Source organism: Epinephelus fuscoguttatus, linkage group LG10 (assembly GCF_011397635.1).
Source record: "Epinephelus fuscoguttatus linkage group LG10, E.fuscoguttatus.final_Chr_v1".
In the NCBI taxonomy this organism is placed as follows: Eukaryota; Metazoa; Chordata; class Actinopteri; order Perciformes; family Serranidae; genus Epinephelus; species Epinephelus fuscoguttatus.
In genome coordinates this window covers 45,606,409-45,624,266 of record NC_064761.1, presented here as the reverse complement: position 1 = coordinate 45,624,266, position 17,858 = coordinate 45,606,409, and the positions used below count along the sequence as shown (strand labels likewise).

The 17,858-nt window shown below is 40.2% G+C and overlaps 1 protein-coding gene across 1 annotated transcript in view; it reads left to right on the top strand.

Moving 5' to 3' along the window:
- Positions 1-9,651, top strand: part of grin3bb (glutamate receptor, ionotropic, N-methyl-D-aspartate 3Bb) — a 130,413-nt gene extending 120,762 nt beyond the window's left edge. The window contains exons 7-9 of the mRNA XM_049587861.1: positions 5,057-5,221; positions 5,582-5,649; positions 7,260-9,651. Of these exons, the coding sequence (XP_049443818.1) occupies positions 5,057-5,221; positions 5,582-5,649; positions 7,260-8,223 (1,197 nt within the window). The 3' untranslated portion in view covers positions 8,224-9,651. The remainder of the gene's footprint in view (positions 1-5,056; positions 5,222-5,581; positions 5,650-7,259) is intronic.
- The last annotated feature ends 8,207 nt before the right edge of the window (positions 9,652-17,858 follow it).

Genomic DNA, 17,858 nt, shown 5'->3' with positions numbered 1-17,858 from the left:
GTAAATAAACCTCCATGAAGGTCTCATCAGATCAGATCAGCCTCCATGCTCCAACTGTCAGCTGCTCAACACGCTCCTGACGTTGTTTATTGATTTGACTCTGACCATGTCATGAGCTACTGCTGATGTGACAACTCATATTCATGATAATCGCTGGTGGTAAAGATGATTCACCTCAGAGCACTACAAGGTTCATTCATTCATTCATTCATTCATTCATTCATTCATTCATTCACTATACTGTGTCACTGCTGGTTAGAAACACTGATTACATATATATATTCAATTCAATTTCAATTCAATTTTATTTATAAAGCCCAATATCACAAATCACAATTTGCCTCACAGGGCTTTACAGCAGACGACATCCCTCTGTCCTTAAGACCCTCACAGCTGATCAGGAAAAACTCCCCAAAAAACCCTTTAACGGGGAAAAAACGGTAGAAACCTCAGGAAGAGCAACTGAGGAGGGATCCCTCTTCCAGGACGGACAGACGTGCAATAGATGTCGTACAGAACAGATCAGCATGATAAATTAACAGTAATCCACATGACACAATGAGACAGAGAGAGAGAGAGAGAGAGAGAGAGAGAGAGAGAGATGCAGGTAATGACAGTAGCTTACAACAACATTATTGAAAGTAATAATATTATAGTTATAGTTCTGGCTACTGCGGTACAATATGTTGAAAGTATGTATTAATATCTGGCAGTATACATGTGTGACAATAGTCATATGTGTATAATAACAGTAGAAGTATGACTAATGACTAATGATGGCAGCAGCAGGAGGCATCTGGCAGGACCACGGCAGCAGCACAACCACACATGTCACGCTGTCCAGGCACCGCTGTGATATGAGTTAATCTGAGAGACAGTGGAGCACAAAGGCTCCGGAGAAGAAGCCGAGTTAGTGACATCCAGAATGGCCGGGTTAGCTAGATGCAGTAATAGAATACAAGAGAGAGAGAGAGAGAAGGAGAAGAAGAAGAGAAGGTGCCCGGTGTATTATAGGGGGGTCCTCCGGCAGACTAGGCCTAAGTCAGCCTAACTAGGGGCTGGCACAGGGCAAGCCTGAGCCAGCCCTAACTATAAGCTTTATCAAAGAGGAAAGTCTTAAGTCTAGTCTTAAATGTGGAGACGGTGTCTGCCTCCCGGACCGTAACAGGAAGATGATTCCACAGGAGAGGAGCCTGATAGCTGAAGGCTCTGGCTCCTGATCTAGTTTGGAGACTTTAGGGACCACGAGTAACCCTGCGTTCTCAGGCGCGAGTGTTCTGGTGGGATAATATGGCACTATGAGCTCTCTAAGATATGACGGAGCTTGACCATTTAGAGCTTTATAAGTTAACAGTAGGATTTTAAATTCAATTCTGGATTTTACAGGAGCCAGTGCAGAGAAGCTAAAACAGGAGAGATATGATCTCGTTTCTTAGTTCCTGTTAGTACACGTGCTGCTGCATTCTGAATTAGCTGGAGAGTTTTTAAGGACTTACTAGAGCTACCTGATAACAGAGAGTTACAGTAATCCAGCCTAGAGCTAACAAAAGCGTGGACCAATTTTTCTGCATCTTTTCGGGTCAGGATAGGCCTAATTTTCGCAGATGAAAAAATGCAGTCTGTGAGGTTTGTTTTAAATGAGAATTAAAAGACAAATCTTGATCAAATATTACTCCGAGGTTTCTTACGGTAGTGCTAGAGGCCAGAGCAATGCCATCTAGAGAAACTATGTCATCAGATAAAGAGTCTCTGAGTTGTTTGGGGCCAAGAACAATAACTTCAGTTTTGTCTGAATTTAACATCAGGAAATTGGTGCTCATCCAAGTTTTTATGTCTTTAAGGCAGTTATGGAGTTTAGTTAATTGATTACTTTCTTCTGGCTTCATCGATAAATACAACTGAGTATCATCCGCATAACAATGGAAATTTATAGAGTGATTTCTAATGATGTTACCTAAAGGAAGCATATATAGAGTAAATAGGATTGGTCCAAGCACAGAACCTCGGAACTCCAAAACAAACTTTGTGCGTAAGGGGCGATTCATTATGAATGTCAACAAACTGAAAACGATCAGATAAATAAGATTTAAACCAGCTTAGTGCAGAACCTTTTAGGCCAATTAAGTGATCCAGTCTCTGCAGTAGAATTTGATGGTCAATTGTGTCAAACGCCGCACTAAGATCTAATAAAACAAGTACAGAGACGAGTCCTTTGTCTGAAGCAATCAGAAGGTCATTTGTAATTTTAACTAGTGCTGTCTCAGTGCTATGATGCACTCTAAATCCTGACTGAAATTCCTCAAATAGATTATTATCATGGAGAAAATCACACAGCTGGTCTGCGACTACTTTCTCAAGGATCTTTGACATAAAGGGAAGATTAGATATTGGTCTATAGTTGGCTAACACATCTGGATCCAGGGTGGGCTTTTTTAGTAGAGGTTTAATTACAGCTACCTTAAAAGACTGTGGTACATAGCCTGTTAATAAGGATATATTGATCATATCTAATATATGAGTGTTAACTAAAGGAAAGACCTCCTTAAGTAGCCTAGTTGGGATGGGGTCTAAGAGACACGTTGATGATTTAGATGAAGAAATCAATGCGGTTAATTCTTGAAGAGAAATTGGGGAGAAGCAATCTAAATATATATTAGGTCTTACAGCTGTGTTTGAGGTTAGATAGGTACTATCTGAGGACAGGAGGTCATGAATTTTGCCTCTAATAGTTAGAATTTTGTCATTAAAAAAGCTCATAAAATCATTACTGCTAAGGGCTAAAGGAATACAAGGCTCAATAGAGCTCTGACTCTCAGTCAGCCTGGCTACAGTGCTGAAAAGAAACCTATATATATATATATATATATATATATATATATATATATCATGCTGATCTGTTCTGTACGACATCTATTGCACGTCTGTCCGTCCTGGAAGAGGGATCCCTCCTCAGTTGCTCTTCCTGAGGTTTCTACCGTTTTTTCCCCGTTAAAGGGTTTTTTGGGGAGTTTTTCCTGATCAGCTGTGAGGGTCATAAGGACAGAGGGATGTCGTCTGCTGTAAAGCCCTGTGAGGCAAATTGTGATTTGTGATATTGGGCTTTATAAATAAAATTGATTGATTGATTGATTGATTGATTATATGATATGTGTATATACTGTATGTGTAGTGTGTCTATTATATGATGTGTATATATAGTTCAGGGGTGGAGATGCTGCCCTCTGCAGACATTCTGAGGACAGTGTCTCCCTCTCTTCAGAACACATTTAATGAGAGAACAACACTAATGTGACTGCACTGAGACTCCAGGTGCATTGTGGGAATTTTCTTTTGATCATCAGGTCACAACAGACATTAAATCTTATTCTGATTATTTATTATTATTGTTTATCTGTGTGAAGAAGATGGAGGTGGTGATGAATGATAACGTCCTGTCCACTATTCACTCTGAGGACATCATGGCCTCTAGTTTCGCAGACCGGGCGAGGCGGGTGTGGCCGGGTGGATTTTGCAAGTTTGGCACACCGTGCGCGCTGGCGCAGCTACTCCTCTTTCCCACCTCCGTCCCTCCTACCCGTGCAAGTCGGAAAGAGGGAGGAGAGAAGACATCACACCAATCAAATGAGCCCCTCTCCTCGCCCTTAAATGCGCCGCCCGAAGGCGTAATGAGAGTTTACTCAATTCGCCATGGCAGAAGAGAGCAGCAGCGTCAGACAGCCAAACTTCTCCCAGGAGGAAACTGAAGTTTTGGTCCGGGAGGTCCAAGCTCGCAGTGTCCAAATATACAGAACTGCAAGCAGACTTCCACGGGTTTCCATTCCGCGTGCCAAACGTGCCAAATGTGCCAAACGTGCCAAACGGTGCCAATCCCCTTTGATCTGACATCAGATGTGACGGACAGTTACACACAGATACATTTATGTGCTGATTGCAGATAGTTGCATTGAATAGTGGTCTTTTGGGTATTCATCGTTAATGTGCCTGATATTCTGGAAACCTGCCTGTGAGGTTTTGGTGACGTGTGTGCACTGTCCACCGGTCAGCCAGACTTCCACTACACCGGCTGCGCTGCGCCTGCGCTGACAGTAGACCTGGTTTCAGCTGGCGAGCTTTTAGCGCACCTTCGGCGAAGGCTTTTGGCACGAAACTGTCACTGTGCCAAGCTGGATCTGTCGACACCTCCCCCTGCTGCGCCACCACACCCATCTCAGCACACCTCAGCCTGCCAAAATGATGCGAAGCCTGCAAAGCTAGTTCAGGCAGACAACTCAAGTGCGCAGTCCTGATTAGCTGATGAGCTTCATGCTCTCCTCAGCTGATAGGGTGGGTTATTTAAACCTCCCGTGCTTACCTGATCATTCCTTGCTACTCTGCTGCTGCATGCACATGCTGCTGCTGCTGTCTCTGCTGCTCTGCTGTGTTCTGTTGCTCTGCTGTGTTCTGTTGCTCTCGCTGCTGCTGCTGTCTCTGCTGCTGCTGCTGCTGCTGCTGCTGCTTATGAAGCTTCTCAAATCCCACCACCTCCCCAGCATCCACCTGTGGGCTCTATTTCTAGGATCCCCAGCTGGGGGTCTGCTATTCATTCCCTGTAATGTCTGTCATACAGATCATTTTCAGGGAATGAATAAATTGAGATAGAACCTGACGCCAAACTTGCTTCAGCCATGCTAAAACTATTCATGCTCTGCTTCAGTATCCAATATTTATGCTCATTATAAATGTTAAATTCAATCCAGAGTTATCTGACTGAACTACCAAACTGAGCGTGCCTCGGGTTGCGCTGTTTGAAACTAGCTCTGCGCGGGGCTCGCCACCCTGCGCCGTGCCGGGAAACTAGAGGCCCATGTCTTCATCATCTTCTCATTATTTTGACACGTAATATACTGTCCATCCATCTGTCTGTGTATTAAGTTTGTATCTTCTGACGTTTCATCTGTCGCCATCATCAGATCAACATCTCAGTGTGTCCACGCAGAACGTTGGACTCTGTGTTTACTGATGATTAGCTAATGTTAGCCGGTGTCTTCCTCTTCCTCCTCCTCTTCCTCTGTGTCAGACTCTTCAGATGGGAATCAGTCACTTTTCAGGACTCTTCGTGTTGTTGTGCGTTGGAGTGGGCGGAGCTTTGTTGACTCTGGCAGGTGAACACGGTTTCTACCAACTCATCCTGCCGCACATCCGCCGCCGACAGAACCTCAAGTACTGGCTGCACACGTCACAGGTGAGACTCAGAGTGTGTGTGTGTGTGTTCAGATCAACAGAACCATCAAATGCCAGTTTTAAGGTCAGTGTCAGTTCTACAGAGGAACTCAAGGAGGTTCCGACGGGTGCTAAGGAGGTGCAGAAGAAGTTCCGAGAAGTTTAAGGAGTTCTGGTGGGCTGTCAGGAGGTTAAGAGAAAGTGTTAAGGGGGTTTCTACAGAGTTCTAAGGGGGTGCAGAGGAAGCGCTGAGGTGTTTATAGTCCGAGGCCTCAGAGATCACAGATCAGAGGAACCAGACGTCAGAACCAACAGCTCATTTATCGGTCTCTTGTGTTCCCACTGACAGAATTGAAATCTGATGTGTTTGTGTGTCCGACAGAAAATCCATCGAGCTCTGAACATGACGTACGAAGATGTGAAGAAACAGCGAGCTGAGAAAGAGAAAAGGTTTGTCTTGTGGGTGATGCAGTGTTAATTATGACAAGAATTTTTAATTTCATTTTAGTCTTAGTCACTCACCAAAGACTGGATTTAGTTAAAGTCACATTTTAGTCTTTTGGTTTTGCTTTGTTTTAGTTAAAATGAAGTCAGTGGAAATCAGTTTTAGTTTTAGTCTCATTTTAGTCTTTTGACGTAATTTGACAGTTTTGTTATACTGTAATAGATTTTGCAAAAGGATGTTTGTCATGGTAGTAAAAACTCCATTGTAAGCATACCTTTAACTGTGTGTTCAGTCATTTAAACTAAGAATGAACCATATTACTCTTGTATAATAAAAATGAATGTCTAAGGCTTGTTAGAAAAAGTGCAATACATAATCATGTCCTTCACAGATTCTTGTTTATTTTCTGTATATTTGTACAACAAATGACTCACAACCTGCAAGAATAAAGCTCCAATCCTCTTCAGACATCAAAAGAAGATCATAACAGCTTAACTGTTATGCCCATTTTAATTCAGTGTTTGTGTGCTCAGAAGCACACAAAAAATGCATTTTTGAGTAATTTCCGAGAAGTTATGATAAAATAAAAAAAAAGTATTAAAGGCTATAGAATAGGACTGACAACCTATGCCTTATAATGCCTTTTTGAACACACATTGAACACGCAATTAAATGAATGAATGAACACTGGGTGCGGTTCAGGCACAGTCCCGTCAGCTGGCGCGGTCACTGTTGAGATTACATTCATTTTTTATTATTAACAAAATGTTTTTTTATTGACCGTATGAATGGTATTGTTTTCAAATAAATATGGAAATGAAAATGTATGTATGTACTTTTACAGAGTTTTACAGGCGTTGTTGTTCCCGGCTTCCTGCTGTGAGCCAAGGCTTCTGTGTGGCAAAACTGGATGTGAACCACCAGCGCGCGGAGGGCGGTCATCCAATCAGAAAGATAGACTGAGAGTTTGAATTTGAGTTAAGATAATTAATTGGTTGAAAAGGAAAACAATCAAGGCATTGAGGATGGTTGTAGTCCAGACTGTCCGGCTGGCCAGCGTCAGCTTTTTCGTCACGTTTTTACTTTTCACTTCATAATGAACAGAGATTTCCTTTTAGTTTTTGTTGTCAGTACTTATTAAATTTACATTCTCGTTACAAATTAGTCACGGAATAAAGGATCGTCCACGAAAAGTTTTCGTTTAAGTTTTAGTTGACAAAATTAACACTGGGGTGATGTCATCAGCGATGTCACAGGAGAATCTTTTTTTTTGTTAAAGATATTTTTATGGGCATTTTTTGCCTTTAATTGATAGGATAGTGAAGTGTGAAAGGGGGAGAGAGAGAGGGAGAGACATGCAGCAAAGGGCCACAGGCTGGAGTCAAACCTGGGCCACTGCGGCAACAGCCTTGTACACGGGGCGCCTGCTCTACCACTAAGCCACCAACGCCCCAAGGAGAATCGTTTTAATGTAAACATGTAAATTAGAACCTCAGTGCGTTCAGATGTCAGATTCGAGACTAAACAGGTGATGATGTCATCGTCCACATGTTCCAGAGCTTCTGACTGGATCACACGGTTCTGTTAAACATCATCTTTCTCTGTTTCCGTTCAGCTGTAACCTGCAGAAGCCTCAGCCCACCACCGGCCCCCCCGCCCCGCCACGCCCAGGAGCCTCCGCCAAGTGGAACAATGAGGCCATTAAGGAAGCTGCCACCGCTGCCACGGTCGCCATTCCTAAAGATGCACGAGACTTCAAACGAGTCCACTTCAACCTGGAGACCCTCAACACCCGCCGCCTGCTTGCCCGCATGGCCACTTCTGAAGCCAAAGGAGGCTGGGCCAAGCCTGAGGGGGAGGGACCAGCCAAGCCGAAGGCGGGGCCAAACAGCAAACTGTGTGAGAACGGAGGACCAGCGGCGTCACTGGCCAGTCTGGTGCTCTCCCTGCCCTCATCATCGTCCTCTTCTGCTTCCTCCTTCGCCAAACCCAAAACCTCTGCACCTCCGCCTGCCGCTGTAGCCCCCACTCCTGCAGTGGCGGCCCCATCCCCAGCCACGGCCCCGCCCCCTGTAGCCGTGGTCCCCCCCCGGCCTGGCGAGCTGCAGGAGCTGCAGGAGGAGATCGAACAGATGAGGGAGAGGTTGAGGACAGCTTTAGCCAGGAGGGCGGAGATTCAGACCACTCTGACCAAACCTGCTGCCGCTGTGACCAACAACCAGTCTGCAGTTAGCACGACAACAACCACCACCACAACACCGACGACAGGAGCTCCACCCAACACTGCCTCAACCAACACCCCATCCAATATCACCTTATCCAATGCCCCATCCAACATCGCCCCAGCTAACGGCTCATCCTCTGATATCCCACCAAGTGCTCCACCAACCACCACCTCATCCAATGCCCTGCCCAACGCCTCCTCCACCGCTGCCCCAACCAACACCCCATCCACTGTCGTCCCGGTAACACCTTTCCCTGCCAACACAAAGTGTGTGACGACCATGACGGACCCGCCCCACAAAGTCCTGTCCAAAGTCCGGCCTCTCCACAGCAGACTGACCAATCAGAGGAGGTGATGCTCTCTGCACAGGTCACATGACCCTATTTACACGGCGGCCATTTTGAACTACTGAAAGGATTTTATTATGAAATGACAAAGTTGAACCTAAGTGGACAGATCTGGGTCAGTGACGTCGTAGTTTCAGACAGTTTTTCAAGACTTCACTGTCACAGAATCTGTTGTTGATGTTCCACAGGAAGTGACAGACTGATGGTCTCCATGGCGTCCTACAGGCAAACTGAGAGTTTGTACGGTTAATAAATAAATGTGACTATACGATGAATCCAAACTGTTACATGTACGATATTTACCAGGTTTAACAGATCAGTCAGAGGACGAGGTTTTTAATGATGCCATTCGATGCATACGGGTAAGGGGTTTTTCTTGTTTTTTTTTTAAGTTTACAAAATAAAATGACGTACTTCCTCTAATTCTTCCCTCAATGACATTAACTATTCAGATGAGGTGTAAAGTCAGGGTTTCACCTCAGAGTTCAGAGTTCAGTATTTAGGTTAATTTAAAATTTAAGGGTAAAAACTTTTCACAAAAAAATCTGATAAAATTCATCCTTCAGTTCAAAGCTTAAAAAAAACAAAGGTTAATTTTACTTGGACCATTTATACGGAGCAGTATATTATGTATCATCATAAATCAGTTCAAGTTGATCTGTAATGTTCACATGTAAATAAAAAAAAAAACATTTTAAAAGTCTGATTTGATCCTGTGAACCTGTTAAATATCTGACTGAGGAATAATTAAATTAAAATCAGCTGAAACTTTTTAACTTAAATCCTTTGGAAAAGTCATGAAGCCCTTAAATTAGTTGTAATTATTGTATTATTTTTCAGGGTTAATTTAAGGGCTAGTAAAGGAGATTTTAGGGGGATCTTGTTTTGTAATTAGTCAGATTCTCAGGGCCACAAACAGGAAGTCAGACAGTGAAGATGTCATTTTACTAACATTTACAAAACCTTGATGTATACCCAGAACAGCAAAGGACCCTGAATGCAGCCCTGATGGACACCACATGTAACTCTTTTCCTTTTCACCACCATCAGATTCGTTTTGTCAACACATTTGATAACAGAAATATTGTTAAAAAAAAAAGTCCTGAGAGAAGTCAGAGGCATATTTTTATATATTTGGTAAGAAAACAAAAAGGTTTAAATTCATTCCTGCATCATTAAAGCAGCTGTTTGGTCCTGTTCCTGTGTCTTCACTCCATTTCCTCCTCAGACTGTTTAAAATGGCCGCTGTGACGTTGACGCGTGGGCGTGGCTTCAGGAACATTTGTGACTCTGGTGACGTAGAAACAGGACTTCCTATGAGGCTGAACGCAGCAGTGCGGTGGCTCTGCTCACCAACAAACATCAGAGAACTGACGAGAACCTTAAAGGATTAAAAAACTGCTGACTCTGCAGATCCGCGTTCAACAGAAGAGTCACTGTCAATGCAATAAGTTCTTCATGTAGAGAAAAGTGACATCACTTTATGTTGTATGAGAAAGATTAAAGTTAACTAAACCAACTCCTCAGATTCTCTGTCATTAAGGAACCTTAAAAATGATGATTTTATGAGCTTTTTTAATGACAAAATTCTAACTATTAGAGGCAAAATTCATGACCTCCTGCCCTCAGATAGTACCTATCTAACCTCAAACACAGCTGTAAAATCTAATATATATTTAGATTGCTTCTCCCCAATTTCTCTTCAAGAATTGACTGCAGTGATTTCTTCATCCAAATCATGAACGTGTCTCTTAGACCCCATCCCAACTAGGCTACTTAAGGAGGTCTTTCCTTTAGTTAACACTCATATATTAGATATGATCAATATATCCTTATTAACAGGCTATGTACCACAGTCTTTTAAGGTAGCTGTAATTAAACCTCTACTAAAAAAGCCCACCCTGGATCCAGAGGTGTTAGCCAACTATAGACCAATATCTAATCTTCCCTTTATGTCAAAGATCCTTGAGAAAGTAGTCGCAGACCAGCTGTGTGATTTTTATCACTTTTTTCGACATACTATATTGTAACTTTTTTATCGCATTTTTTCGTCATACTATACTATGATGTGTTTATCACTTTTTTTGACATACTATACTATGATGTTTTTAAAAACTTCTTTCAACATACTATGACGTGTTTAAAACTTTTTTTGACATACTATACAATGACGTTTTTATCACGTTTTTGGACATACTATACAATGATGTTTTTAATACTTTTTTCAACATACGATACTATGACTTTTTTATCGCATTTTTCAACATACTATACTATGATGTGTTTAGCACTTTTTTTCGACATGCTATACTATGATGTTTTTAAACACTTTTTTCGACGTACTATAATGTGACGTTTTTATCACTTTTTTCAACATACTATAATGTGACATTTTTATCACTTTTTTCAACATGCTATACTATGACATTTTTTAAATTTTTTCGACATACTATACTATAACATGTTTAAAACTTTTTTTTGACATGCTATACTCTGACGTGTTTATCACTTTTTTTGACATGCTATACTATGATGTTTTTAAACACTTTTTTCGACATACTATACTATGATGTTTTGATTACTTTTTTCAACATACTATAATGTGACGTTTTTATCACTTTTTCAACATACTATGCTATGACGTGTTTAAAACTTTTTTTGACATGCTATACCATGGCGTGTTTATCAATTTTTTTCGACAGACTATACTATGACGTGTTTAACACTTTTTTTGACATACTATACATTGACGTTTTTATCACAATTTTTAAACATGAGGTTTTTATCACTTTTTTCGGGATACTATACTATGATGTTTTTAAACACTTCTTTCAACATACTATTCTATAACGTTTTTATCACTTTTTTCGACATACTATACTATGACAAATTATCGCATTTTTCGACATACTATACTGTGTTTAAAACTTTTTTTCGACATGCTATACTATGACGTGTTTATCAATTTTTTCCGACAGACTATACTATGACGTGTTGAACACTTTTTTTGACGCACTATACCATGACGTTTTTACCACATTTTTTCGACATATGAGGTTTTTATCACTTCTTTCAACATACTATACTATGACGTGTTTATCACTTTTTTGCGACATGCTACACTGTTATCACTTTTTCCGACATACTATACTATGATGTTTTTAAACACTTCTTTCAACATACTATACTATGACGTGTTTAAAACCTTTTAGACATGCTATACGATGATGTGTTTATCACTGTTTTTTGACATAGCATACTATGACGTTTTTATCACTTTTGTCAACATACTATACTATGACGTTTTTTCAATTTTTTCGACATACTATACTATGACGTGTTTAAAACTTTTTTTTGACCTGCTATGCTCTGACGTGTTCATGACTTTTTTTTGACATGCTATACTCAGATGTTTTTAAACACTTTTTTCGACATACTATACTATGACTTTTTCATCGCATTTTTTTGACATACTATACTATGACGTTTTTATCACTATTTCAACATACTATACTATGATGGTTTATTGTCTTTTTCGACATACTATACTATGACATTTTTATCACTATTTTTCGCCATAATATACTTTGATGGTTTTATTACCTATTTCAGCATTCTATACTATGTTTTTGTGACTATTTTTCACCATACTATACTATGATGGTTTTATTACCTTTTTCGACATACTATACTGTGACGTTTTTACCACAATTTCGACATACTACACTATGTTTTTACTATCTTTTTCGACACATTATACTGTGACGTTTTTATCACAATTTCGACATACTACACTATGTTTTTACTATCTTTTTCGAAATGCAATACTATGACGTTTTTAGCACTTTTTCAGCATACTAAACTATGACGTTTTTATCACTTTTTTTCACCATAATATACTTTGATGATTTTATTACCTATTTCAACATTCTATACTATGATGTTTTTACTATCTTTTTCGACATACTATACTGTGACGTTTTTATCACTATTTCAACATACTATACTATGACGTTTTCATCACCTTTCTCCATCACACTATACTACAACGTTTTTATCACTTTTTCGACATAATACACTCTGACGTTTTCATCACTTTTTCATCATGCTATACTATAATGTTTTTATCACTATTTCAACATACTATATTATGAGGTTTTCATCCTTTTTCATACTATACTATAACGTTTTTAATCACTATTTTAACATACTATACTATGATGTTTTTATCAATTTTTCGACATACTATACTATGACGTTTTTATCACTATTTCAACATACTATACTATGAGGTTTTCATCCTTTTTCATCATACTATACTATAATGTTTTTAATCACTATTTTAACATACCATACAATGACGTTTTTATTACTATTTTTCGATACATACTATATTATGATGGGTTTTTTTTACCTTTTTCGACATACTATATTATGACGTTTTTATTATCTTTTCGACATACAATACTATGACATTTTTATTATCTTTTTCGACATACAATACTATGATGTTTTTATCACTATTTTTTGACATACTATACTATGATGTTTTTATGATCTTTTTCGACATACAATACTATGATGTTTTTAGCACTTTTTCAGCATATAAATCATCAACGTGTCTCTTAGACCCCATCCCAACTAGGCTACTTAAGGAGGTCTTTCCTTTAGTTAACACTCATATATTAGATATGATCAATATATCCTTATTAACAGGCTATGTACCACAGTCTTTTAAGGTAGCTGTAATTAAACCTCTACTAAAAAAGCCCACCCTGGATCCAGAGGTGTTAGCCAACTATAGACCAATATCTAATCTTCCCTTTATGTCAAAGATCCTTGAGAAAGTAGTCGCAGACCAGCTGTGTGATTTTCTCCAGGATAATAATTTATTTGAGGAATTTCAGTCAGGATTTAGAGTGCATCATAGCACTGAGACAGCTCTAGTTAAAATTACAAATGACCTTCTGATTGCTTCAGACAAAGGACTTGTCTCTGTACTTGTTTTATTAGATCTTAGTGCGGCGTTTGACACAATTGACCATCAAATTCTGCTGCAGAGACTGGATCATTTAATTGGCTTAAAAGGTTCAGCACTAAGCTGGTTTAAATCTTATTTATCTGATCGTTTTCAATTTGTTGACGTTCGCAATGAACCATCCTTACGTACTAAAGTTTGTTTTGGAGTTCCATGAGTTCTGTGCTCGGACCAATCCTGTTTACTCTATATATGCTTCCGTTGGTAACATCATTAGAAATCACTCTATAAATTTCCATTGTTATGCGGATGATACTCAGTTGTATTTATCAATGAAGCCAGAAGAAAGCAATCAATTAACTAAACTCCATAATTGCCTTAAAGACATAAAAACTTGGATGAGCACCAATTTCCTGATGTTAAATTCAGACAAAACTGAAGTTATTGTTCTTGGCCCCAAACAACTCAGAGACTCTTTATCTGATGACATAGTTTCTCTAGATGGCATTGCTCTGGCCCCTGCCACTACCGTAAGAAACCTCGGAGTAATATTTGATCAAGATTTGTCTTTTAATTCTCATTTAAAGCAAACCTCACGGACTGCATTTTTTCATCTGCGTAATATTGCGAAAATTAGGCCTATCCTGACCCGAAAAGATGCAGAAAAATTGGTCCATGCTTTTGTTACCTCAAGGCTGGATTATTGTAACTCTCTATTATCAGGTAGCTCTAGTAAGTCCTTAAAACTCTCCAGCTAATTCAGAATGCAGCAGCACGTGTACTAACAGGAACTAAGAAACGAGATCATATCTCTCCTGTTTTAGCTTCTCTGCACTGGCTCCCTGTAAAATCCAGAATTGAATTTAAAATCCTACTGTTAACTTATAAAGCTCTAAATGGTCAAGCTCCATCATATCTTAGAGAGCTCATAGTGCCATATTATCCCACCAGAACACTGCGCTCTGAGAACGCAGGGTTACTCGTGGTCCCTAAAGTCTCCAAACGTAGATCAGGAGCCCGAGCCTTTAGCGATCCGGCTCCGCTCCTGTGGAATCATCTTCCTGTTACGGTCCGGGAGGCAGACACCGTCTCCACATTTAAGACTAGACTTAAGACTTTCCTCTTTGATAAAGCTTATAGTTAGGGCTGGCTCAGGCTTGTCCTGTACCAGCCCTTAGTTAGGCTGACTTAGGCCTAGTCTGCCGGAGGACCCCTCTATAATACACCGGGCCCCTTCTCTCTCTCTCTCTCTCTCTCTCGTATCCTATTACTGCATCTAGCTAACCCGGCCATTCTGGATGTCACTAACTCGGCTTCTTCTCCGGAGCCTTTGTGCTCCACTGTCTCTCAGATTAACTCATATCACAGCGGTGCCTGGACAGCGTGACATGTGTGGTTGTGCTGCTGCCGTGGTCCTGCCAGATGCCTCCTGCTGCTGCTGCCATCATTAGTCATTAGTCATACTTCTACTGTTATTATACACATATGATTATTGTCACACATGTATACTGCCAGATATTAATACATACTTTCAACATATTGTACCGCAGTAACCAGAACTATAACTATAATATTATTACTTCCATTAATGTTGTTGTAAGATACTGTCATTACCTGCATATCTCTCTCTCGCTCTCTCTCTCTCTCTCCCTGTGTCATATGGATTACTGTTAATTTATCATGTTGATCTGTTCTGTACGACATCTATTGCACGTCTGTCCGTCCTGGAAGAGGGATCCCTCCTCAGTTGCTCTTCCTGAGGTTTCTACCGTTTTTTCCCCGTTAAAGGGTTTTTTGGGGAGTTTTTCCTGATCAGCTGTGAGGGTCATAAGGACAGAGGGATGTCGTATGCTGTAAAGCCCTGTGAGGCAAATTGTGATTTGTGATATTGGGCTTTATAAATAAAATTGATTGATTGATTGATTATCACTATTTTTCGACATACTATACTATGATGTTTTTATTATCTTTTTCGACATACTATACTATGACGTTTTTATCATTATTTTTCGACATACTATACTATGACGTTTTTATTATCTTTTTCGACATACAATACTGTGACTTTCTTGTTATCTTTTTCGACATACTATACTATGATGGTTTTATTACCTTTTTCGACATACTATACTGTGAGGTTTTTATCACTATTTTTCAACATACTATTAGGGTGACCATATTTTGATTTCCAAAAAAGAGGACACTCAGCCAGCCACGACATAGCCTACTTAAATGATACTCGCAGTTTACTCAAAGATGCCTTTTCATTTTAATATATTTAAAATTTATATGTATGGATCGAAAATTCAGTTATATTACAAAATAATATCTCTCAAAGACAGAAATTCAGATAGGCCCCAATAGGAGACACATACACACACTAGAGTGTGGCGATCTGAGCCCGACGGGTCGGGCTGGGTTTGGTCAAAAATGTAGCTATAAATTGTATTCGGGCTCGGGTCGGATTTGGTCAGCTTTCAGTGAAAATGTAGTGTAGAAATAAATAAAACCCTATTGTCTGTTCTGTTTATTGCTTGGGCACTGTTATTTACGTGACAACACCTGAACATAACACACACAGACACACATTGGCTGTTTGTTTCTATCTCTCCCCTCGCTGGAAGTCTCGGACCTCCAGCCGCCCGCCTCCGCCTTGATTAAACGCTGAAAATAAAATAAAAGAGGGAGACAGGTTTTTCCTATTTTATCTTATCTTGTTTTATTTCTCCTTCTCCTCTTGCTAGAAGCCGGACCTCCCGCCTCCCGCTCTCGTCTGAAACACAGAGGTCTCCCTCTCTGCAGCTGAGCACCCACGGCGCACACCCGGCCTGTTAAATAGCCTGTAACCACTGTCAATCAATCAATCAATTTTATTTATAAAGCCCAATATCACAAATCACAATTTGCCTCACAGGGCTTTACAGCATACGACATCCCTCTGTCCTTATGACCCTCACAGCGGATAAGGAAAAACTCCCCAAAAAAACCCTTTAACAGGGAAAAAACGGTAGAAACCTCAGGAAGAGCAACTGAGGAGGGATCCCTCTTCCAGGACGGACAGACGTGCAATAGATGTCGTACAGAACAGATCAGCATAATAAATTAACAGTAATCCATATGACACAGAGAGAGAGAGAGAGAGAGAGAGAGAGAGAGATGCAGGTAATGACAGTAGCTTACAACAACATTATTGAAAGTAATGAAATTATAGTTATAGTTCTGGCTACTGTGGTATAATATGTTGAAAGTATGTATTAATATCTGGCAGTATACATGTGTGACAATAGTCATATGTGTATAATAACAGTAGAAGTATGACTAATGACTAATGATGGCAGCAGCAGCAGGAGGCATCTGGCAGGACCACGGCAGCAGCACAACCACACACGTCACGCTGTCCAGGCACCGCTGTGATATGAGTTAATCTGAGAGACAGTGGAGCACAAAGGCTCCGGAGAAGAAGCCGAGTTAGTGACATCCAGAATGGCCGAGTTAGCTAGATGCAGTAATAGGATACGAGAGAGAGAGAGAGAGAGAGAGAGAGAGAGAGAGAGAGAGAGAGAAGGGGCCCGGTGTATTATAGGGGGGTCCTCCGGCAGACTAGGCCTAAGTCAGCCTAACTAGGGGCTGGTACAGGACAAGCCTGAGCCAGCCCTAACTATAAGCTTTATCAAAGAGGAAAGTCTTAAGTCTAGTCTTAAATGTGGAGGTGTCTGCCTCCCGGACCGTAACAGGAAGATGATTCCACAGGAGAGGAGCCTGATAGCTAAAGGCTCTGGCTCCTGATCTACTTTTGGAGACTTTAGGGACCACGAGTAACCCTGCGTTCTCAGAGCGCAGTGTTCTGGTGGGATAATATGGTACTATGAGCTCTCTAAGATATGACGGAGCTTGACCATTTAGAGCTTTATAAGTTAACAGTAGGATTTTAAATTCAATTCTGGATTTTACAGGGAGCCAGTGCAGAGAAGCTAAAACAGGAGAGATATGATCTCGTTTCTTAGTTCCTGTTAGTACACGTGCTGCTGCATTCTGAATTAGCTGGAGAGTTTTTAAGGACTTACTAGAGCTACCTGATAATAGAGAGTTACAGTAATCCAGCCTTGAGGTAACAAAAGCGTGGACCAATTTTTCTGCATCTTTTCGGGTCAGGATAGGCCTAATTTTCACAATATTACGCAGATGAAAAATGCAGTCCATGAGGTTTGTTTTAAATGAGAATTAAAAGACAAATCTTGATCAAATATTACTCCGAGGTTTCTTACGGTAGTGGCAGGGGCCAGAGCAATGCCATCTAGAGAAACTATGTCATCAGATAAAGAGTCTCTGAGTTGTTTGGGGCCAAGAACAATAACTTCAGTTTTGTCTGAATTTAACATCAGGAAATTGGTGCTCATCCAAGTTTTTATGTCTTTAAGGCAGTTATGGAGTTTAGTTAATTGATTACTTTCTTCTGGCTTCATAGATAAATACAACTGAGTATCATCCGCATAACAATGGAAATTTATAGAGTGATTTCTAATGATGTTACCTAAAGGAAGCATATATAGAGTAAATAGGATTGGTCCGAGCACAGAACTCCAAAACAAACTTTAGTACGTAAGGATGATTCATTACGAACGTCAACAAACTGAAAACGATCAGATAGATAAGATTTAAACCAGC